This window comes from Engystomops pustulosus, chromosome 7 (genome assembly GCF_040894005.1).
Source record: "Engystomops pustulosus chromosome 7, aEngPut4.maternal, whole genome shotgun sequence".
NCBI lineage: Eukaryota > Metazoa > Chordata > Amphibia > Anura > Leptodactylidae > Engystomops > Engystomops pustulosus.
Window position 1 is genome coordinate 147,118,414 of NC_092417.1, and position 24,391 is coordinate 147,142,804.

Genomic DNA, 24,391 nt, shown 5'->3' on the forward strand with positions numbered 1-24,391 from the left:
TGAGCAGTCCCAGCTCCGAGGCCGGAGCTACTGCGCATGCGCAGTAGCCGGCTTGTCGGACGAGGGCGCGCAGCTACGATGAGCTGCGCGCCGCACGCAACAGGGTAGGAGGAGTAATGTGACTACTGGGGCGTGGAGTAGCCGCGCTGTGTAGCCTCGTGCTCGGCTACTCCACGCCCCAGTAGCCGCATAACGAAATTTACCTATTAGCTCAATAAAGTGTACCAAAAGTTAGCGGGGACGTGAGGATTAGCTCTAAAAAGAGCTATCCTCACGTCCCTTACATCCACCTACCACCCGATCTACCTTTATAGGTAGATTCGTGGTGGTAGGTTCCCTTTAAGCCCTGCCTCTTAAAATAATCCTTCCCTCTCAGTCTCCAGATGTAGATGAAGCAGATCAGAGCGATATTAAACCTTGTTTGTGTCAGGCTAGGCCGTGAGGATTTACTAAGCAATGAATCGCCATTTTTCTGGCAGACAAGGATTATTAAAACCAGGGTTTTAGCTGATCTAGCCCCTCACTCCACTTTAGGTATGATGCTGAAGGGGTGGGGATAGGGAGCTGTGAGGTCGGGGGCATGAATGCCATGGCCTACTGAGCTTACTATAGTCGCCACTAGAAAACGGCGGCGCTTGCCCCTGATTGTTAGACAAAATTTGACTTGATCTAAACCAGGCAGAAAACGGAGTAATGCATCTTACTGCCCTTTTAGATTTACTAAGAGGTTGGTCCCCCAGGATCATTTAAGGAGGGGTAAAAGGTCATATTCAACTTTGTTGCATATTGAGAAACATACCTGGGCAGCCACAAATTCACAATTTCCATCAAAGTCATAAATTTTGTTGTCAAACGAGATATAATGACCATTTCCATAGATTGTACATGTCCCATGGCAGACATTTTGTGTACATGACCATCTTCCTCTTTGACATAAGCTGTAAAAGAATAAATATATGTAATATACTACCCAATGGGGCGCATTTACTTAGAACAGTGCAAACTGTACTATAGGCAGTTTGCCTGTGTATAGTGCAGGGGGCACCAGATTCAGGATTTCTGGCACACGTTCTTCACGAATCTGGTGCCCTGCGCACAGCCCGACAGAGTGCTCCTTTAACATTGGCCGTGCACCACAATTCTGTCAGACTTTGCATATAAAAGTCTGGTGCATGTTTCGACTGAGCATCGGAACGCTCCCTTGAGTGCATTAATTTGTGTCACATGATGACTACTACAGAGCCAAAGAAGGGTCAAGTGCGACACAACTGTGGCACAGACACTTCTTAAATACCTGTGCAAGCAGTTTGCACTACAAAGAACGTGCAAAGTCCAACAGAAAACTGGAGCACGGCCCTTAGTAAATGTGCCCCAGAACCAAGAACATTACATGAATTAGACAGAAATTGTAGCATATTAAGCTTTTTTTATTACCATGTATTACAGTCTACTTTGATCTGAGTTCCATTTTGATAAATGTTTTCATTATGGACACAGGGACATCTGTCTTCAGGGACGCAACCTCCGGCTCCATCATCTAAAAGTAGATTGGGGCAAACACACCCTGAGATACACTCTGTCTGGTACTATATTAAAACATAAAAATCCATATATTAGAGGGGCTTTATTAGATTACAATATTGATAATCTATCCATAAAATAGATTGTTAATATCAATTATGAGCATTTTTATCATTACCAAGAATGTTGGCAGAAACTGACCAAAGGGTTGCGTAAAAAAACTTTGAAACACCAAATAGTTGTGAACCCAATTGGATCTTTGCAATTGGAACCCTTGGCTTCCCCGCCATTATTTATTATTGAGTTATTTAAGAATAAAGTAAGAATTGCTTACATGTTCAACACCCAGAGTCTTACAGCTTCTGCGTAGAAGGGCTCTGGAAAGGGAGTTCTTACTCTTGTTGCAGTCAAAGTAAACTTTTCCTCCACTACAAGCTGTAAATAAGGTAAGAAGAGTTCTTGAGACTTTCTTCAATAATTTTTTTTCCAAACTTTTTTTTTACAGTATATACATACATAGTGGTAAAAAAATATGAAAATAGCTGTAAGAAGTTGTCTCCAGTTCTTTAATTCTAGTCATAGCCAGCCATAAACTAACCCCTTTGTAGTGTAAATGTTAATTATACTTTAGAGTCCAGACAGGATCTCCCAGAAAGGAATGTATATTATGGGGTGCCTGACAACCCTGTGAGGTCCCTATTTGTCAAAGGCTACGGGGAAATCTGCAGGGGCGTAACTACAGTGGTAGCAGCCAAAGCAGCTGCTATGGGGCCTGCAGTGTCAGGGGGCCCTGGTTACCCGACCTTCCAAACTAAAGAATGGAGGATGTGCACCATTATATACATAGTTATGTGTGTGTTTATATGGTGTGTATGCATGTTTATATACAGTATGCATAATAATAATACCATGTTTATATACTATAAATGTGTGTATATATTGTAGGTATTAATGCATGAATATGTAAATGTGTATGTTTGTAAAAAAAAAAAAGTGCAAGTATATAAATATGTATATATTTAAGGGGGGGGGCCTATTCAGAAGTCTGCTATGGGGCCCTGCCTCTCTTAGTGACGCCCCTGGAAACCTGCTTGTACAGAGAGTGTGAGCATTGACATCTCTTCCAGGCACATTTCCTGAGCAAGGGGATCAAAGGATGGAAAAACTTTGGTGTATTTCTTTCCCGCCTAAAACACACAAAGGAACAAAAGAGGAAGCCATATTTGTCCCAGGGGAAACCCTTTGTCAGTCTTGAGAAACCCATCATCACTGGAGAGCTGCCCAAATTGACTTTGCTGCGTTCCCCAGTCGAGGTAATTCTAACTATTCCTAGTAAGGTTATTTTGTTTCTTTTGTCTCATTTTATTTTCATAACATTTGTATGTATTGAATGTATATTGGTTGTAACCTTTTTTTTATCTAAAAAGTTCATATTTTAGGGGTGTATTGGACTTCAACATATATTAAAGTTTAACCCTAATAATACTCTTCTTGTAACCTTAGGGCATCTAAATTTCTGAAGAGATTTACATTACCAGGTTCTTATCATATTTAGTGATTACATGTTCTGTGTGAATTACCAGTGTGTTATCTATGTGGATGAGGTACCTACAGCCTTCTTAGTTTAAGTAATTAGTGGTTGGTGGGAGTTTGTTATCTGGGTGCTGAGAGAGCTTGGGAGTAGATTTAGCGTAAAGATGCAATCTTGTGTAGGTGGGTGTAGGTTTATGTTGTGAATTGCAGGACTACCTAGTGTAAGTGTACCCTGTGATTGAACTCGAGAGTGGGGGTTCATCACATTCATTATCTATACTTTTCTATAAATCACTAGCTCATTCCTTACATGGTGGGGTGAATTAAATGATTGGAGAAATTTATCAAGTACACAAGTGCCAGCACTTGATGTTTCCCCGCCCCCCTGGTGGAAAGGGATCTACTAAGAGGGTCCTGCCTCTGGCCATGCGGCAGGCAAATTCTATGCCAGGCCCTCCCTGGAGTAGAATTGTGCTATAACCTGCACCAGGAACTGTGCCGGTGCATGGCCATACCCTTACCCGCTCACTTAACGTGGATGTGGCCTAAGGGGAAGGGGGTGGCCATGCACCAGGCGTTGCAACATTTTCAAGGGCTGTATGCCAGGAAATTTTTAATTGTTCCTTGTTCCTGTTTGAAAAATCTATTGCATGGTGATGCTAGACACTACAAAATATAAGTATCTTTGACACTTTCACCTTCTTTAAAAAAAAACCTCTGTGTATATCAACAACACAAGCAATTATAAAGTATGACAGATGTGCTTTATTTTCTAGGAGTTTTTCCTTTTTGATCTCTAATTCTCAGTTCAATCTGGGCTGATGGATGTAGACTAGTCGTTGGGAGAACTGAACCTTTCGCTGAACCTTCCCACGAAGACAATATTCTTAACTATACTCAGGACAACAAAATAACAATTTCTAATTCAGTGTTATTAACAAAATGCAGCATTTCAAAGATATAATGCCATCCTGACTCTATTAGTCATGGTGTTCACAATTTTGGTTGTCCCTGGATACGACCATAAATCTTCTGACTGTGGTCAGATTCTTCTCGTGAATGTCTTCTACTGTCTGCACACTGCAGTGTTCTCTACCTCCTGTCCCCTGCATTACAAGACCAGCTCAGACACAGTGCAGAGACTTTACTGCTTCAGTTAAGCAGAGCTGACTGTGTATTATATTGATTATTATAGGGAGCTGAGCTCAGTGTGTCATTGTGTTTTATATCCATCTCATGACTCTTATCTTTCTTTTTCTATGTGTCATATACTAGTAGAATATTAAAAAATTAAATAAAAGTGTAGATAAACCCTATCCCTGATAATGTAAGCACATTGTTAGCACACAGCATCTCATAGCACAGAGGGATCATGTAGTGTCTGCTTAGAGAGTTCCCGCCCACACTCTGGGATTTTACACTGACCATCACTGAGTTATAGGAGCTAAAACAGCAATAAGACTGAGTAAAATTATAATGTAAGGGAGTTAAAAATTATCTTTATTGTGTAAACATCACTAAGGATTAAAATTTGAAGTATCTGTGAAGTATCTTAATAAAGCACCTGTGCGTATATAGAAAGCTTAAAAAAGTATAAGCTGCATCAGCCTCTATACTTGTGTTGCTCCTTCTTTCTTACTCTGATGTCAGTTAAGGAAAGAAAGAAAAGGGACTTGTAATTGGTGAAAGAAGCAGAATATGATTTGGCAAGCTTTGTGTAGCGCTGAGGAATCTGGGTGTGCTATATAAAGGAAATATTATATTATTATTATATAATATTATATGTATTATAAAATTTCTTGTAGTTACTTCTGTGGTTGTATTATCCCAATTTTTGAAAAGGTTAGCAACTGTATAAAAGAAAGTTAACGCTTGTGTTGCACTTGGGATTATAGGGGTTTGTCTGTAGTAATAGTAATGTGTAGTAGCAGTACAATCACTTCTATCTGTGATGTATTCTTCACATAATTTAGTGTGGAAGACAACAAGGCTATTAATAAATTTCATATGAACACTGGATCATTTTACATTTTAAATGCTATTATTTCAGTTATATACGCATAAATTATATATATATATATATATATATATATATATATATATATATATATATAATTTTAAAGCATTAAACAGGTTATTTCTTACTTTTATTGGCTTTCTCAGTGCAGGCAACAACTCCATTTTTACAGATGCTATTGGGAAGAAAAATATTCACAGTAATATACATTATACCAAAGTGAGTGAAGTAGCTGAGCACATGCATAAATATGTGATAATACACATCATCTTCCTGAGGGACCATTTTCTAGAAAATATGACAATGGCAACATTGTATGTGGAGTTAGTCACCATTATTAAAAGGTTGTCCCCCATCCTAATGTATGTACCTACATCATGGAAAATAACGCTATTATCCAGACAGTACAGAAAGTGAATACCCACTTAATACCACCCTAAAAATACTGCCACAATATAAATAATACCACCACATAATATCTATGTTAAAATATTCTGGGTGGTAATTGGCAGCTTATCTTCACATAATCATAGCGCTCCTGGTTATTTCCTAAAAATGGCAGATCTGGTCGAAGGACCAATTCACTGCTCACCAAAACTGATTTTGAATTTTAGACTATAAAATCCCAAACCTTAGAGCTTATTCTATAGAAGCAATGTTAGCGATAATTCAATATTTATGCCACTACACATTACCATCCTCTATTCTACTGTAAATATTTTAGTGGTGGTCAGCCCTAGCGCCAGCACCCGGCTAACCCGGGCAAGTACTGGGGACTCTAAGCTGTATTATGTTTTCAAGATTATCACCACTACATATTACCAATCCAAGTATAATGCTTTAATAATTCATAAAAGTTTAATGATGTAGAATCAAGCCCAATAAGGAAATTATATGTAATATATATTATACACATACAGTAAGACATTGTGCTAAAAAACCAAAAACAAAATGGATCCCATGATTGATGATTTTCTAGCACTTTGTCTCAGAACATACAGTAATATAGTAAAGTATCACATTCAGTCCTGTCCCACACTCACCAGTGCTTATCCTTCGTGATGATTGTCTCATGAGGTTTCAGGTAAGTATCGTAATAATAACAGGAACACTTGGATATGTGTACACATTGGTTATTCTCATTCAAATACTGCCCGTCCGGACACCCACAGCCATCTACTGGAGTGAATACACTGCTAAAACTTCCCTCTGCCAGGGATCGGCAGGTTGGCTGGCAGGTGGTCATGTTATACAGATAGATCTGGCTGGATGGGCAGGGTGTAATATCCTTGTCTGTGTAAAGGGGGAAATAGGATGCGCTTCATTATCTTTCTTATAGCTTAATTGAATTGTGTAACTATTACACATAAATTATTACTGTAACATCAATTAAATTGTAAAATAAATCTTTACAATGAACTTTCAAAAAACAATAGAAAAGTAAACTATGAGAACTACAATCCTTGTCATTAGTCCCTTACCACAGATTCCATTCTTCCATCCCCATAAAATGATCCCTTTGGCAGCACAGGCCCTGACATAGGAGGAGAGAGCGGCACACATACAGGGCTCACTGTCCTTACAGTTACAGGAGTCATAGCGACATCTCTGTGGGTGAAAAATATCCATTTAATATATAAATACATTCTTACTACTACTAATATAGTTAACATTGACCCATCATTACATCACTACTGACAATAGATGATGTCACAGCTTATCTCCTCCCCCTCCCTGTACAATGACATCTATATAGATAACACTGACCTATCATTACATCACTACTGACAATAGATGATGTCACAGCTTATCTCCTCCCCCTCCCTGTACAATGACCTCTATATAGATAACACTGACTCATCATTACATCACTACTGACAATAGATGATGTCACAGCTTATCTCCTCCCCCTCCCCGTACAATGACCTCTATATAGATAACACTGACCCATCATTACATCACTACTGACAATAGATGATGTCACAGCTTATCTCCGCCCCTCCCTGTACAATGACCTCTATATAGATAACACTGACCCATCATTACATCACTACTGACAATAGATGATGTCACAGCTTATCTCCTCCCTCTCCCTGTACAATGACTTCTATATAGATAACACTGACCCATCATTACATCACTACTGACAATAGATGGTGTCACAGCTTATCTCCGCCCCTCCCTGTACAATGACCTCTATATAGATAACACTGACCCATCATTACATCACTACTGACAATAGATGATGTCACAGCTTATCTCCTCCCCCTCCCTGTACAATGACATATATATAGATAACACTGACCCATCATTACATCACTACTGACAATAGATGATGTCACAGCTTATCTCCTCCCCCTCCCTGTACAATGACATCTATATAGATAACACTGACCCATCATTACATCACTACTGACGATAGATGATGTCACATCTTATCTCCTCTCCCTACCTGTACAATGACCTCTATATAGATAACACTGACCTATCATTACATCACTACTGGCAATAGATGATGTCACAGCTTATCTCCTCCCCCTACCTGTACAATGACCTCTATATAGATAACAGGGACCCATCATTACATCACTACTGACAATAGATGATGTCACAGCTTATCTCCTCCCCCTCCCTGTACAATGACATCTATATAGATAACACTGACCCATCATTACATCACTACTGACAATAGATGATGTCACATCTTATCTCCTCCCCCTACCTGTACAATGACCTCTATATAGATAACACTGACCTATCATTACATCACTACTGACAATAGATGATGTCACAGCTTATCACCGCCCCTCCCTGTACAATGACCTCTATATAGATAACACTGACCCATCATTACATTACTACTGACAATAGATGATGTCACAGCTTATCTCCTCCCTCTCCCTGTACAATGACCTCTATATAGATAACACTGACCCATCATTACATTACTACTGACAATAGATGATGTCACAGCTTATCTCCTCCCTCTCCCTGTGCAATGACCTCTATATAGATAACACTGACCCATCATCACTACTGACAATAGATGATGTCACAGCTTATCCCCTCCCTGTACAATGACCTCTATACAGATAACACTGACCCATCATTACATCACTACTGACAATATAGTTATACTAATACTATAGCCCAGGTATAAATCTCCCAGGATAATAGAAAGAAAATAGAATTAATTTTTTTTTTACTGTAAAGTTTCTATTTTATTTTTATAAGGCAAACAGAAAATGTATGATGCATTCCTTTAGAAATATCTGCATCCATAAAATATGATTCAATATACTAACCTTTATATATTCAGTAGGGTCTAATGTGGAATGACACTTGGCAAAAGGAGACTTTTCATCTTCCAGCTCGGAGCACCAGTAGTCTGCGTAGTTTTCTGAAAAAGCCAAACAAGTGAGACACCTAAATTTTAATTGCTCTGAGCAAAGTTGTGTTTACATCTGCATCAGATGTTCTGCAAAATGTTCTTAAGAACTTCCTTGAAAGGCAGTCCCTTATATATTTAGTACAGGTTTCAAGAAACCATGGAGAATGTATTTGCATATTTGCTTCCCAGAATCCCCTATGTCCTTTAAGCCTCCACTCGCCTACAAAGGTGACCTTTAATAGCAAATCCTCCTTATGAGTTTATTTTTTTCCCAGACGTGCATCTACAGCCTCTTACCTAGCCAAGCTAGTTCTCTACTCTGTGCTGATGAGATGCATAAACATTGAAACCGCTCTGTCCACAGTTGGAAGTCTAATCCTTATGGAATACTGTATGTATACTGGTTTGGATATTCCCCTGTATCACGTGATTAGTTGAGGCAAAGTTTTCCTCTTGGAAAATAGTACTTGCTCATTTCTTTCCCTTAAAAGTAATGTGAAAGCGAAAGGATTAAACCTGCTGGACCCACTGCAAAATCAACACCTGGACCTCAACTAATATTTGATTGCTTCTTGTGGGGACTGTATGTGCAATACCTCCTCAGCCTCCTGGCCCAGTAGTAACCACAAGGAAAGGTATCAGAAACAATATGAGGGTATTTAGACAGTTGTCTGGTGGTTTCATAGTAATGTATGTTACATGCTTTTCTAAAAAGGATGGTCTAAAACTCCATAGTTTTGAGAACATTAGGTACCACTCCCTTAATTAACTCCCATGTTTCCATTAATTGCAAAATGGTTTACAGCTACACAATAACCATTGTTCTTACTGTTCTCAATGCTGGCACTGCAAGGATCATCCAACCAGTCAGAACTGTCATGACATATGGCCAAGGTCTTCCATGTGTTGGCAAAGGCAGATGCTGTGGCTTCTACTAGACCTCCAGATGTTAAAAAGTCATCTCCTTCTTTATAGTTGAAATTCCCACAGAGGCCTTCAGGGAAAAAAAAAATTATGGAAATACATAGCATACTAAACTGCTGACCCTAGTCTTAGTCTAGAAATGCCAACCTGGTAGAGATTGACATTTCATGAGTGATCATTTCTCGTGCCAAGAATAGGAATCGAAAAATATGTGGGGTATCAGTACATAGGTGATAAAGGATTTTTTTCAGTTGACTGTAACTGTTGACTGTATTTTTAAACAATTTTCATAAAAAATGTTTAATTAACCAGATGACCCCCTTTAGCACAACCCCTATTATTACTATATAATTATACATTTCATTTAAACAACTTCCCAACTTTGACTTCATTTGACATATTGGCCCACATTTACTAGAAATAGTGCAGTCTATACTATATGCAGTTTTCCTGTGTATAGTGCAGAGGGCACCAGACTCGGGATTTGTGGTGCAAGTTCTTCATGAATCTGGCGCACCATTTTTGTTGGTGCACCTCTAACATGGGACATGCAACACACTTCTGTCGGATTTTGAACGCCCCTTTCAGTGCAGAATGTTGCGTCAGGTCGGGGAAAGTGCAGCATGCGCCACAATTATGTTGCGTGTGCCACGAATAATAATCTTAAATACATGTGCAAGCAGTTTGTCACCTGCAAAGTCTGACACTGGTAAACTGGGCCATCTTCTTTTTAAATGGTGGTAGGTTGATGTAAAATTGCAATTGAGGCAATCCATTTCTATTTCTATGGATTAAGCCAAAATATAAAATATGTATAGACAATGACAATACCCCCTGTAACCCTTTTGTTTTCTTGCAGTTGTAACTGACCTTGTAGATGTTTTCTGGAAGCCTTATTTTCTGTTCTAATATACAGTTGCATTTTAGGTTTTAGCTGAACTTCCAATTGGAGTCCATGAGTAGTTTGAACAATGGCGTAGTTTTTACAGGGTTCCAGTATTGAAAAGTTGGCTGTGGAGAAAAGACAAAATCTAGACAATTCACCTGATATCACCTTATGTCAAAATCAATGTAAATGCTCCCAAGGGAATCGGGAAGAGCTATCATCAAAGCTGCAAACTTCTAGGTATGTACAGGACTGGGGGCTAATGTGAGCTACATGCACACAAATATGTTTTTGGCAATGTGATTGATGTTGTTTCAACAGGGCTCATACACATGCCTGTGGTTTCCATGGCCCCCATGTGTGATCCAACTGCTGAGCCGCACATTTTGGAGCATGTTCTATTCCTGCCCTTGTCGTGTAGTCCTTTTCTACTCCTATCTGTGCATGAGTGAAACTTAAGACGTCAATGACACACCACCCTAAAGAGACACAAAGTTGCATGTTTTTCGGCCTTATATTGCACACTTAGTGGGATAAGACTTGTGATTAGACATGGTTGTTCTGTGTAGTTCATTTGTCTTATTCAAGTAAAAGAGATGAAACTACATTTCCATGATCCAATACCAGGTATTATAAATGTAGAGGCCTTGGTCAGCAGGCATGGTCAGCTCCAGGTTTCATTAGGCCCCTGGGCGACAGCTCCTCAGTGGGCCCTATTGCAGTGAACTCACATGGCAGCATTCAAAATTCAGAAACTAAAAGTCTCCAGTCCTAAAATATTCCCTAATTTATCATTACAAACAGCCACATCATGGTTATTTTATATAAACCCCCCTTCACACCCTATGGATTCATTAGATACAGCCCCCCTCACCCTCATGTATTCTTTATGTACAGCCTTGTGCGGGCCCCCCAGCAGTTCTGGGCCCGGAACATGCTGGGGTTGGACAAGTTGGACCAATTTCAAAATGAGAGGAAATTAACATTCACTATATAATTCTATATGTGTTCTTAGGACATTATGGTAAACATTACCTGAGACATGAGGCAACGTAACTTTGAGGCCATTCAGTAAAACTGTTCCATCTGCTATTACCTTCACAACCTACATGAATGCAGGAGTTAGTCAGGAGGCTACTAACAGGTAGTTTTGTAGACTGAACATGTACATAGAATCTGACATGAAAATATAGATTATAAGATATTTCCCCACCACACTCATGTCTCAAGCGCACATAGCAAGGCCATGATGCTATGTTTCCAGTCCATTTCAAGCACTTTCTACATAAGGTCTTTATGGTGTATAATATGTTGCTACCGGTTTATCAGAACATGTATACTCACATGACTCCAGTTATCTGTCGAGAGTGTCACTGACTTGAGGCAAGTCTCTCTCTCGGAGGAACTACAAGGCACCAGCTCACCCAAGATAAGATGTGTTCTGCTTTCCTACAAGATGAAAAATTGTAAGCAGATCACATTGAACAGTTTTTATCTTAGGAAAACTTATCAAGGATGGAAGTATAAATGAAGATCCATCTCCTTAAAGTAAATCCCATTCTTTCTCAGGACAATCCTTATTTGTTGGAAGATTACCTTGACAATAAGGGGATTATAAAGTATGCACTTGTCAAGACGCCTAGCAATCAGTTGTAATATTTGAAGACCTTCAATAAATTTGCAATTTCACTAAAGCACCAATACAGGATAAATTAGGCATAGTGCTCATTTAAATCTATTGTTGTCTACTTAATACAGGTCAGGCCCTCTAGATCTAGAAGCACCTTTTAAAGGCTCTACAGTCTGACTATGAGACAAGGCTCCTGAAAGAGGACACCTACACCTGTATTAACCCAAATTCACTACTAACTGTAAGCATGGGTTTTACAAACTGGACATTTCTGCGTCCACTCCTTCTTACCATTTATCACCAGCAAATCACATTTTCTATTACATTTATGATGTATTTGGCTTTTATTAAAACACAACTTTTATCATGGTCATAAAATGACCGGACTTGCCTTATACAGCATATAATAACAGTTCCCATGAAAAGTATACTTCTTTCCATCAAAGGTAGTGAAATGAGCTCCCCCTTCAATGGAACACATTTTCGGACAAGGTAGATCTGTGCAATTCCATCTTCCAGCAGCACAGTGGCTGTAATAATAAAAATTCTACAATGATTACATATACAAAACTCAAATCTACAGCTTATCACCCACCCAAGAACAGTTGCTTTGTGTCATGACCTGCAGTGGAGTTTGTGGCTTGTGGCTAGAGCAGATCCTATACCTGCCCTGAATCGCGTTACGGGTGTTCAGCTCCTATGGTGATGGTAGGGGTATAGAACACTCCGCACTCCCATCTCCACCTGGCTGCAGTTTGATGCCAGTTTTAAGGACACTATTGTGTGCACAAGACCTTAACCATGACATTGTGTCTTGTGTGCTTTAGGTGGTTTAGGTGGAGTTGTCTAAATGTTGCATAACTCACCATTTATCACAGTCATTATAAATTGATTCTCCGGGGGCATAGAGTTTTCCTTGATGTTTGCAATGACACTCATTAACCTGTACACAGCCCCTGCCAGTGTAATCATCATGTACCATACCTGTGGTGATTGAAAATAAAAAAGTGGCTTAAATCTGATAAGGCAGGGTGGCATGCGTTGAAAATCTATATCAGAATAGCGGTGTAGCTTTTACATGTTTTGTTGTTTTAATTAAAAATATAAAGCAGTTTATGAGTCCAGTTAGACAGTGAGCATTCTTATTTGTCTTGTGTATCCAGGAGCTAAATTAAATTTCGGATAAAAATAGAGTCAGGAGGAAAACTTAATTTAACAATTCTTGAAATCTCTTTATTGTTGACAGCTCCTCTATTATCATATTTTACTTTTATCAAAGTCCGAGTCAATTTATTGACTAGTAAAAAAATACTTTTTTTCTTGTAAAATAGTGTCACCATGATGGAAACCAACAAGCCACAGTATATATGTATAACTGAATGGAAGCCATCATGTAAGGGATAGAGATAAACAGAAGTGTTAATATGCATTTCTTACCATGGATATGCAGGACACCGCCTGAGCCGGGCATAGTGCCCAAATACTTACTCCATATTATAGGCATACTCCAGGACTAGCCACATTGGGGCTTATATACTAAGGGTCGCGGATCACACTTTTGTCTGAATGTACGGAATTTGCGCAGCTTTGACAGGTATTTAACAGGGGTTTGCGCTCAGGTTTGTGAACCTGAGCGGGGAAGCAACACATGTAAGATATCGGGCGCACGATCTTAGTGAATCGCGGCACAGTGCATTGTCGTCGGACAATGCACTTTCCGGGAACTTTGAGGGACCGGATAAGTAAATGTGCCACATTATGTTGGGAAAAATGTTTTTTTTCCTCACTAAGGTTAAGCCAACCTCGTACAGGGGCTTACTCGGGGTTGGCTCCAGGGTTCAGTAGGCCCCTGAGTGACAAAACCTCAGTGGGCCCCTTTGCAGTGAGCTCATGTGGCAGCATTAGCATCTCCTGTGCTACAGTTTATCATACCAAACTACTACCTCATGGTTATTTTATTTACAGCCCCACTCACACCATATGGATTAATCAGATACAGCCCCTGTCCCCCCATGGATTCCTTATGTATAGCCTTATGTGGGCCCCCCGAGCAGTTCTGGGCCCCAACACTTTCCCAGGTATGCCCAGTTCTGGGGCCGGCCCTGGGCTTACTGATCGCTTTTGACAACACAATGCATTAACTATTGGATACCATGTAACAAGCAAGAGCGCTAGGTGGAAATGTTGAGTCCCCAAATAACTCTTAATAAGGTATTCATATTTTACATGCTTCATTTAAAAAATATAAAGCAACATAGTGATACAATATTAACAACAACTTGACTCACCTTCAGGGCAAAAGCAGCCGTCCATGTAATGTTCCTCACACAGACTAAGCACCTCCTGATGTGAACAGGAGTTTTTGCAAGGAGAGCCACTTTCTTGATAAACCATATTTGCTGGACACCGCTTAGCTGGTCAATACACACAAAAATGTTATTAGTAAATCATTAATACATCTATGGGGAGTGAGTGAGGTGAAGGGCTCACTTCTTGTACTACAGAGAGAGCAACTGTATCTTCATCCTAGGGACACAGATAAGGTTGAAAACTAGGGAGTTGGCCCTTCAAAGTCAGACCGCTCTCCATCTCCTCCTGGTAGCTACACATCTAGTGTAGTGTTATCAATCTGTCTAACATATATATGTTTTAGACTCTGTATTCATTAAGTCAGTGCCTACGATCAGGCCCATACATTCAAGAGCAAGCTTAGATAACACTGAAACTTCTTATCAGGGACTAGTAAACAAAGGTTGGAGGGTAGGTGATGGGACAAGGTCTGGGTTGGAAGTACGACGTGGTTGAGGCAATCCAAGATGCCTGGAGTCACTTGCGTGATAAAGATACTTTGGTTAATTAATTCATGATAGACAGTTTCCATGCCACTAAAGAACATTAGACCAGTGATTCCTGTCCCTTTCTTCTTGTCCCCACCCTCCTTCCGCTGTCACTAATCTTATTTTTCATTAAAATAGACGAGGTTTTAAGGAAAGAAATGCAAGATTACTTGTGTAGGACATGGGATATGGACATGACTGTGAATTAGCAGTACCAGTCCTATCCCTCTATGATTGTTCATATATATATGAAGAGCGTTATGGCTTCAGATGTTTATTCATTTTATCTAATCAACTGAAAGCTTACGACAGAAATTATCAGTCCTCCAGTTTCCGGGGCGTCCTCCAGCATGAGAACATTGTCTGGAATACTCAGTGATGGTACTACACAGGCAGAAGGAGTCTTGAGACAGATCACAGGAGCACATGTCGATCATACAGGCTTTGATGTAGGGCTCCAGAATCAAAAATTTTGTACAGTCAGAGAATGCAACTTGGCTTAGATGGTCTTCACACACGGTACGCTAAAGACATGACAATTAAGACAATAAATCTTACTTCACAATACAGTCAACTCTTCTCATATGTCATCATGAATATTTACACAGTAGTGATATCATTATGGATATTTGTAATGAATTTGGCTTTAGTTTATCGTATGAAGGCTGTTTTAGAAGACTAGAAGCTTGTGTAAGTGTTGATGCGTCTGAACGGAAGCTAAACACTGGTTCTTAGGAAGTTAAAACAGAGAACCAATCAGAAGAAGGTAGAAGTAGAACCAGATGTAGCAAAGCGGTACAATGCATCAAGACCAGAGTGTTGTCACAGTATATTGAGTTTGCTTGGGAAAGTGTATTGAAAGTTGTGTAGGCTGATTTAGGTGAGATTTCAGTCCTGTAAGAAGCCTTAGCTGACATCACATGGGCTTGTAATACTTAAAGGGCATCTACCACCACAATGAAGGACTGTGGTATCTCTATATGACATGGTTGGAGTAATACTACAAGAAAAGTACAGGGTGTGGCAGGAAGTTGCTTCAGAGACAGGATAAGATCGTAGAAACATAGCAGTGACTGTGGATGCAACCCTAGGAAAAATAGTTAAGCGTTACACTGTCCACTAATCCTGGTGATGGACCACTAAAATGTAAAAAAATGACTTAGTTCTGCCATATATTTAGTTGTGATTAGTGTTGAGACCACTAAGTTTATTGTGTCACTTTATGTGTTTGTAGCTCTTAGCAAAAAAATAAAGGGGCACATTTACTAAGGACCTTGCACCAGTTTTCTGTCGGACTATGCACGTTCTTTAAGGTGCAAACTGCTTGCGGGTTTGACATGCCGAGTCCGACAAAAATGTGTTGCAAGGACTATGTTAAAGGTGCACAAAAACCTCTGTTGGGGCAGTGCAGGGAGCGCCAGATATATATCCGGAATCTGGTGCACTGCACACTATACAAAGGCAAACTGAACATAGGGCGGTTTGCACTGCTGTTAGTAAATGTTCCCTAAAATTCTACTGTTCCAGAGTGACTGTTTTTTTACTATATATTAGAAAGCATAAACCACCCCATACAAAAGCCACAAGCTCATAGGAAGCATCTATCGAGAGATTGTAAAAATAAGTGCCAATAAAATTGTAATGGGAGCTTTTCCAGCAATTTAAGGAATAGTGGCTTAAACATATACCCACTGCTAGTGCAAAACCAAATTTCTGACAATATTTGACAATTATTACAGACACTATTGAGAGATTTGATTAAGGGCCAACGCCACTTTAAAGGGATCCTGTCATCAGGAGCCCTTTTTCTGGCTCCCCGATGTCCCCAATGAGAATGGTGAACACATTGACAAAGAGTTTTTACAGTAAAACCAGCTTTTTCCCCCAAAAAAGATAAGTTAGTTCAAAGTTGACCTTTTTGTATGCAGAGCTGTGTTCCTAGTCCCGTGGGAGTGGTCAGTGATGAGAGTCTCACCCCCCCACCCTCATGAAACCACTCCATCATGCAAAACCACTCCCATGTACCCCATATCCCCCCCTTCACTTTCCCCATAACAGGTTCCCTTTAAAAACCTGATGGGCAGCAGAGCTACAACGGCAGCCATGGAACTTTCGCAAGTAGCCTGCCTAGTGATAAATAACCCCCATATACTCACATATTTACTACATTGCGCTGGGTTTATGATTACACTTTCTTCCGTGTCCTTGCACACTTCATTTGGATCATTAATATTCTGCTGATTTCCAAAATTTATAGGGCTGAAGGTTTTATCTGTGGGGGAAAATTATAATATCAGATATATTTACAATTAGATAGACATCTTACTAAAAGATAGCCATTGCAAGTTAGACTAGACAGTCTTATACTACTCCAGAGTTATCAAAGTGTCTAATGATCAATGACTAATCTGATTGTAAGCCTTCCTGTGCATGACCTGGGAAAATATGCATAGTTTTAGCTACCTTGCGTATGTGTGCAGTTACTCGGGCCACAAATAACGGTCCCATAAACCATTGTTTGTGGTACGACTGTCAGCATATGAGTGCTGCTCACACACCAATGACAATTAAATAAGATTCACTGGGATCCTCCAACATATGCATAAGGCCAAATTCATACATCATTTTTGCAATACGCTGTCAGGAGGATGTGACCCACTGTATTCTTATTCAATGGCTCTTCCTACCCCCAGAATGTGAGGGGAGGAGTGAGCATGAGCTGCAGTCATTGATTGGCTGCTGCCGATGTTTTGGGTGTTTGCCCAGTGATGTCAGTGTCCTTTTTTGGACAGTGACATCACTGGAAAGACCTACCTTGCCCCATCTTTCCATCATGCTCTTTGCACAGTGTATGACATATTCTGTCCGGGTTGGGGGGACCCATAAACATTGCCTCCATCTGCCAATATAAGTTTGTGTACATGCTGCAAGTATACTTTGGGAGCTTTCCTGGCATATACCCTCAGGGTGTACATGAAACAAGATGTGAAACTAGCCTAAATGAGGAAATGTGCGTGAGATTCCAACCACTTATTGTATACGGTAATGTTAATCTACTTACCTAGAAATTCGTTATTTCTTGGATCTCCATTGTAGTCTCCACAGAGGCCACATGTATGATTGTTAAAACTTGGGTCCAACTCCAACTGCAAAAGAGAAGTACAATTTTGCTTCCAATACAGGTGGTCCGCGACTTAAGAACATCCGGCTTACAGACGACCCATAGTTACAAACGGACCTCTGGATGTTGGTAATTTACTGTACATTAGTCCCGGGCTACGATAATCAGCTGTAAGAGTTATTAAAGGTGTCTACAATGAAGATTTATTGTTAATCCTGGTTCTTATGACAACCCAAATGTTTTAAAATCCAATTGTCACAGAGACCAAAAAATTTTGTCTGGCATTACAATTGAAAAATATACAGTTCGGACTTACATACATATTCAACTTAAGAACAAACCTAAAGAATCCTATCTTGTACGTAACCCGGGGACTCTCTGTACTATATAACAAAAGCAGGTTTTCTATACTATTTTCAGTGCAGTAAGCAGGTGGTGTCTGTAGCGTGCCCTATAAAGAGAACTACACCACATCATAAAGTAAGGAGATTTATCTTACTTAAAAATTATGTGTAAAATTAATTTAATAAAAAAAGAACAAGAAAAGGGGCAGTCAGTGATAAAAAATACAAAAATATATTATTATTAAGAACCCCTAAACTTATTGGCTCTAAAAATGAGTATAACTGAATGATACTTGCTTTGAGCCCCATGATGACAAGTTACAGTAATTTGCTGACATAAAATAAAATAGAACAATGGCAGCTGCCCCATGGATCTCCTGCTTAATACACATACTTGGCTTTTGTGGTCATTGGTAAATTGAAAAAAATTTCCCAACCTCAATGTAGCTCATGTCTGATTAGGACCTTTAGGAGATGCATTAATTATTCATAGCATCACAAGAAGTTATATCCAAGCCTTTAGTATTTAACAACCATAGCTCACCATGACTGCATCCTCTTTATTCCAAATCAGGGTCAGACCTATCTTTGTATACATCTTAAAATGGGCGTCGTTATTCTGGATGAGGATCCCAAAACTGTAGTAAGGTGTCTGGATTCTGGAAAAAATAAACTATGAATTCTGGATGGCTCATAAATAACCTATATACATTTCTATATATTATTATCAAAGGGGTTGTTAAGCATCTGCTTAAGCATTTATTTAGGATTGTTTGTATTGACCTCCTATTCTGGTCCATGCAGCTTTAATTCCAAGTTTTCCCCATCAGGCTTTGCTGGTGGCAGTGCTAGAAAAAGAAACTATCAAGCTTGATTCAATAGCTCAGCCATCACAGTTGATTCAGAGGCAGGAAAGAGGTTTAGCTATTGCATGGAGTCAGCCCCCTTCCAGTGCTTCATCAATGTATAGTCAGGAAAAATTGCAGCAACTTGCATATGGGGTTACAAAATGGCTCAGTGCATGCAAATGTGATGAAATGATTTGCTCACATCGACACATGACATGATATATTCACATCGACATTGGAAATTCTGTTAGGAGAATTCATAACAAAGTTTGTCTAAAATTATGGATGAAAAAGTCTTATATGCAGGACTATTCCATCTAGCATCTGGCGGGTCCGGTAACGGATATCCAATAGACCCTTATGTGTCACAGGGGATCCTTTGGGATTCTTTGCTGCTCATCTTTAGATAGATATTATTTATGGTTTGCTCCATTCTTCTGTTCCGATACTGGAACAAAAAATTCAGAGGAAGTCTTTCAGACTTGATAGAGCTAAAAAAAATGGTCCAACATTCTATTTCTATGGTACTGGTTTCATTTACTTTCATTTACTGAACGGATGAAGATGCTTGACAATATTTGAAAAAGTGTTAAAGGACATCAATCTCCAGATTACTGGTGGTAGAGTGTCCTAATTAATTAGGCTGCTTGTTCCTAATTAATTAGGCTACACTGTACATGGAGAATTGTGGAGTTAGCAGGAGGACCTCCAAAGATAATTTGGCCCTGTCCACACATTCTCCCTCTTCCTACAGTCACAAGCAGCCAAGTGAGGATTGGCGTCCTCGTGGAGTTATTTGTGATATGCGCATTTCTTATCTACATATGTGAGTAGAACTGGAAATAAAAGTTTTAAAAGTTTGAAACTGTCTACACTATGTCTGGATATGTCTCTTATATGCAGTGAGTGGAGGAGACTAGGACAGGAGTGAAAATATTGACGGTTTCTGGTCTGAATGGTGACTTATCCCTGAAAGTGATCCCTTGTGTTTGGTGCACAAATAAGGAGGAAACCTGCATGGATCGTCTTTTTCGTTTTTGAGCTCCGGTCACAAAAGAGTTTCTTCTACTGGATTATTGAATAGTGGATGTTTGCTGGATCCATCTAGGACCGTTAAGGACAGCTCATAAGAGGGAAGGTACAGCACCACGCAATTTTTTGTTTGTTAGCCAAGTAAGTATCACTTTAAAATATCACTGAAAGCAGCATATTTTAGGTTGCTTGGAACTGCAAGAAGATTCTTTTAGTACTGTCTGATGTGCTGGGATGGTGGCCTGGGTGCCCACAGAAAGGGCTCTGAGTGCCACCCGTGCCATAGGTTTGCCACCACTGGTCTAGGGGGGGGAACTGTTTTTTTTCTACCACTTTGATAACAAAGTAATAACTGTAAAACAGCTGGAGGCGCTCAGGCAGATGGCACCCCAGGCGCCTCTTGCCTTCCCCAGTCATTAATTTATGCACGCCCCCCTGCTGCACGCCTTCTCCTGCTCCCCCAGCCCTCTGGCGGTCCAGCTGGTGACATCAGAAGACCGGGGCGTGGAGAGAGCAGAGCCTTTGCTCTCTCCTTCCAGCGGGGGCATGCATAAATTAAAAGCCAGGGAACCCAAGTGGCGCTCGGGCGCCATCTGCCTTGGGCGCCTTTGGCTGTTTTACTTATAAGTTATTATTCCGTTTTTAAAGATGTCAGGAAACGTGTAAAAAAAAGGTCCCCCATCCCCTGGACCAAACCTGCAGTTTAGGACACCCTACCATCAGTAATCTGGTGATATATTACTGATGGGGTCATTATTTTGAAGTTCTCTCTCTGGTAGCGTATTTGTATGAAACAAATTACTCTTAATTAAGAAAAGCTGACAGAATAGGTAAATGAGAGTGCTGAAGACAAAGCTGAGGGCAACAGATGGAAAACATATCAAAACTAAGTCATAGAGAGAAATTGACTGGCAGGGGACAATGGGGTGAGTGAAGTTTAATGTGAAAGAGGAGAATCTGATCAAGGTCCCAAAGCCCAGAAAGGGGATAGCTAAAATAGTTTCAAATAAAGTTTCCAATTGATGTGTGGCAACAGAACATTCACAGGTATGTCGCTGTTATATTATCCTATTGATGGTGGCCACGCTTTTCACTTCTGACAAGAACCTGGTTTCGACCTGGTTCTAACCTGTAATTAGCCCTATAGACTGATTAGGGTGGCAACACACTAGCATGACCACTCCATTCAAAAATGGAGATGGGACCTCTTATTTTTAAAAATGTGACATTCCCACCAATGGTCCTTCCACTGTGAAATCATCTTCAATGTACAAGAAGGAAATTCTAGGAAAAGACAATTTACCAGTGAAGATACAGATAAGATGTTCGGAGGAAAATCTGCGGATGGATTTTCCTTGAAAACGTGAGTACAAGATGTTTTGGCTGATCACATCCTAATCATTATGATGACAATGAGGAGATCAGAACAGACTGCTAGTAATGGTGGGAAAAATAATCCAAAAGGATAAGGGGAAGAAGTTACACATGGGTCAATTCCAGCAAGATCTCAGGTTTCCTGAAATAACAATAGTTATTTTAAGACTACAAAACCGATTAAATCCTTCTTTGCCAAGTACCCATGTAATGCTGCCCCATATCAAGCAGCTTTATGGAGAAATTAAGAGATCATGAAATCTAATAACTCAACACTTGTAGGAATGCAGATCAAGCCTCCTTGTGTTCTAGACAAAAACATACTTAGTCATGATTATAGAAACAAGTTGACAATGGGTTTTCTCTCCCCCCCAGCTGAGGGCATACACTATCCGGTAATGTAAACATTTTTTGTGTTAGCTCATTTTCTACTTATTGTCAGTGCTATATATGAGTGTATACTAAGCTGTATGGCGGCCTGAATTATATTGATTATTTATAATACCATTTACAGTTGATATGTTATTGGCCTCATATTGTTGTTACTCCGTGATTTATATGTAACATACCATCATGAATTTTCTACTATTACCATAGCCCTCTATGTGTGTTTATTGGGGATCAGTTAGCTTATACCCTGTATGTGATCACAGGGCATTTTAAGTGTAAAATAAGAGTAAATGTTCTCATCTGAAAAAATGTAGCACAAATCCAGTCATCATATATGTACAGTACAGAATCTTGCCCCACCGCAAATTATGGGAGGATAGAGTGTTACTTTGAGCATTACTAGGACCTATTTTTCAGCTTATCTTTGCTTTATCATAGCTTTATCTTTGTGACTCCCCAAAAATATTTTTGTTTTTTGGGACACTTAGGGCAATCATTTCATTGACAGTATTTGAGGAATTTTTGTTATTTTTATTTGTGTTATGCATTTCAAAGGGTAAAGAAAATAAATGTATTGCACTATATTTTCAAATTTTACAGCCAAAAAATTAAAATGATGTTAAGATAACATTTTCCTATTGTATTGTTAATTTTGAACTATACTTTACTGTATATACTCGAATATAAGCCGACCCAAGTATAAGCCGAGCCCCTAATTTTAGCACAAAAACCTGGGAAAACCTATTGACTTGAGTATAAGCCGAGGGTGGGAAATGCATGGTCACAACCTGCCCATTATATAGCCTGCCAGCCCTTATCCCCCAGTATATAGCCAGCCCGCTGCCCCAGTATATAGCCAGCAGTGGGAGAACTAAAAAGGTGAGTTTTGATATAAGCCGAGTTTGGGTTTCAAGCACATTTTTTTGTGCTGAAAAACTAGGCTTATACTCAAATATGTATGGTAGTTAAAGGAAAATGAAGTATTTTTGGATTTTATTCCACCTCAGATGAGCAACACACAGATTTTGACAGTTCTTTGTTTATAAATCTACCATCAAAATTTAAGAATGGATAAACCAGGGACACTTACTTTGACTGTGGTAATCTTCTTATATTTGTTACACATGGCTTCCTTTCTTCAAATGTCAACTTTTAGAATTATGCTAATTAGCCCCTTCATGCTGCAGCTTCACAGATTTTAACACTACAAGGAGTACTTCCTCCCTCCCACAGGTAGAGTGAGGGGAAAGTACTAAGGGTGTATGGGGGATGGAGAGACCATCTAAGAGCCTGTGAATCTGCAGCATGGAATGACACTCCCAGTAGCCCTTCAGGCTCATTAGCATAATTTTAAAAGTTGATTTTAAAATGAAGGATGGCCGTGGATAACAAATATAAAAAGAGGTCATGTGAAAAGTCCTCCCCATGTTATGCCTTTCAAAAACATTGATTGCACATTTCTATTGTTTTACCACATTTTAAAAGCATCTCAGTTAAACACGTGTGTGGCCCACATGTTACATGCCATAACATAAAAGTAACAGATTGCTAAAAAGAAACAATTTAGAAGACAACATATACAGAATATTTGACAAATATGTAATATACATAATAAAATGTATATGTAATATATATAATATAAAATAATAAAAATAATAAACATTTTTGAGTAATAAATTATGGATACATAGAGATGTTAGGGACTGTCCAAAGCCTGCACTGCTCCTTCATATAACCCTTGTAAAAAGCTTTGACATGACATATTATGGAAGTGCCATATGTTGGTTCACAGAATACCTAAGGTCAGCGTTGCTGGTTGAGGACACATGGTAGGAAAACCTACCATTTAAAATAACCCACACAAAATAAATATGTCATTAAAACTATGATAAAAATACATTGCCCTTATCTCTAAATGGTTAAAAAAAAAATCACTTTGTAAACTTTGTAGTGGGGTCCGGTATATGCAGTGTTTACTGCATTGCCCCACCTCCTTGTTTTTGATTGACAGGTCTCACTACTAAGACATGCTGCTTTGTGGAACATTGAGAGAGAGCTCTGTTACATCATTGGGCCCTCGTCTCATGTGACCATGGTGATGTCATCTAAGGTCTCGTTATATTTACAACATCTACCCTGTGTATGTTTATGATCACATGAAATCACAACATGCTTCCATAGAGGATGGGAAGGTGTAGAATTCAATGGAGGCATACTGTGATTTCATGTGATCGGATACATACATGGGTTAGACATTGCTAATGTAAAAAGACCTTAGATAACATAACTCTGGTCACATGACATGCTGAGAAGAGGCATGGTACATGGCAGGCAAAAATATGGGAGGGGCCATCTGAGCAGGACACGCCTCCTATTATGCCAGGTAATATAAGATAAAGTTGATTTATGGGGATGTAAGGGAAACATGAGGGAACTGAGATGGTGGGGTGTGAGGTTACTTGTGGAAAAGCTGATAGCTTAAAAATTATACTGTGTTTCGGAAGGAGAAGTAAGTTAGTTGATAAAATAGACATCCAAGAGGA

General features: G+C 39.5%; 1 protein-coding gene and 2 long non-coding RNA genes across 3 annotated transcripts in view; all 3 read right to left on the bottom strand.

Moving 5' to 3' along the window:
- LOC140070239 (mucin-5B-like) overlaps nucleotides 1-12,196 on the bottom strand; it is a 51,704-nt gene extending 39,508 nt beyond the window's left edge. The window contains exons 1-10 of the mRNA XM_072116594.1: nucleotides 12,143-12,196; nucleotides 11,617-11,721; nucleotides 11,308-11,377; nucleotides 10,257-10,397; nucleotides 9,292-9,456; nucleotides 8,377-8,471; nucleotides 2,609-2,708; nucleotides 1,856-1,956; nucleotides 1,435-1,586; nucleotides 800-938 (exon numbers count right to left, since the gene is read on the bottom strand). Of these exons, the coding sequence (XP_071972695.1) occupies nucleotides 800-938; nucleotides 1,435-1,586; nucleotides 1,856-1,956; nucleotides 2,609-2,708; nucleotides 8,377-8,471; nucleotides 9,292-9,456; nucleotides 10,257-10,397; nucleotides 11,308-11,377; nucleotides 11,617-11,721; nucleotides 12,143-12,196 (1,122 nt within the window). The remainder of the gene's footprint in view (nucleotides 1-799; nucleotides 939-1,434; nucleotides 1,587-1,855; nucleotides 1,957-2,608; nucleotides 2,709-8,376; nucleotides 8,472-9,291; nucleotides 9,457-10,256; nucleotides 10,398-11,307; nucleotides 11,378-11,616; nucleotides 11,722-12,142) is intronic.
- Nucleotides 5,199-6,675, bottom strand: LOC140070984 (uncharacterized). The gene is made up of 3 exons (XR_011849021.1): nucleotides 6,553-6,675; nucleotides 6,115-6,364; nucleotides 5,199-5,246 (listed from the first exon to the last, which is right to left on the bottom strand). It is a non-coding gene; the product is annotated as an uncharacterized lncRNA (long non-coding RNA).
- A 104-nt stretch (nucleotides 12,197-12,300) lies between the features above and the next one.
- On the bottom strand, nucleotides 12,301-14,310 carry LOC140070986 (uncharacterized). Its single transcript, XR_011849023.1, has 3 exons — nucleotides 14,191-14,310; nucleotides 12,769-12,886; nucleotides 12,301-12,432 (listed from the first exon to the last, which is right to left on the bottom strand). It is a non-coding gene; the product is annotated as an uncharacterized lncRNA (long non-coding RNA).
- Nucleotides 14,311-24,391: the final 10,081 nt, after the last annotated feature.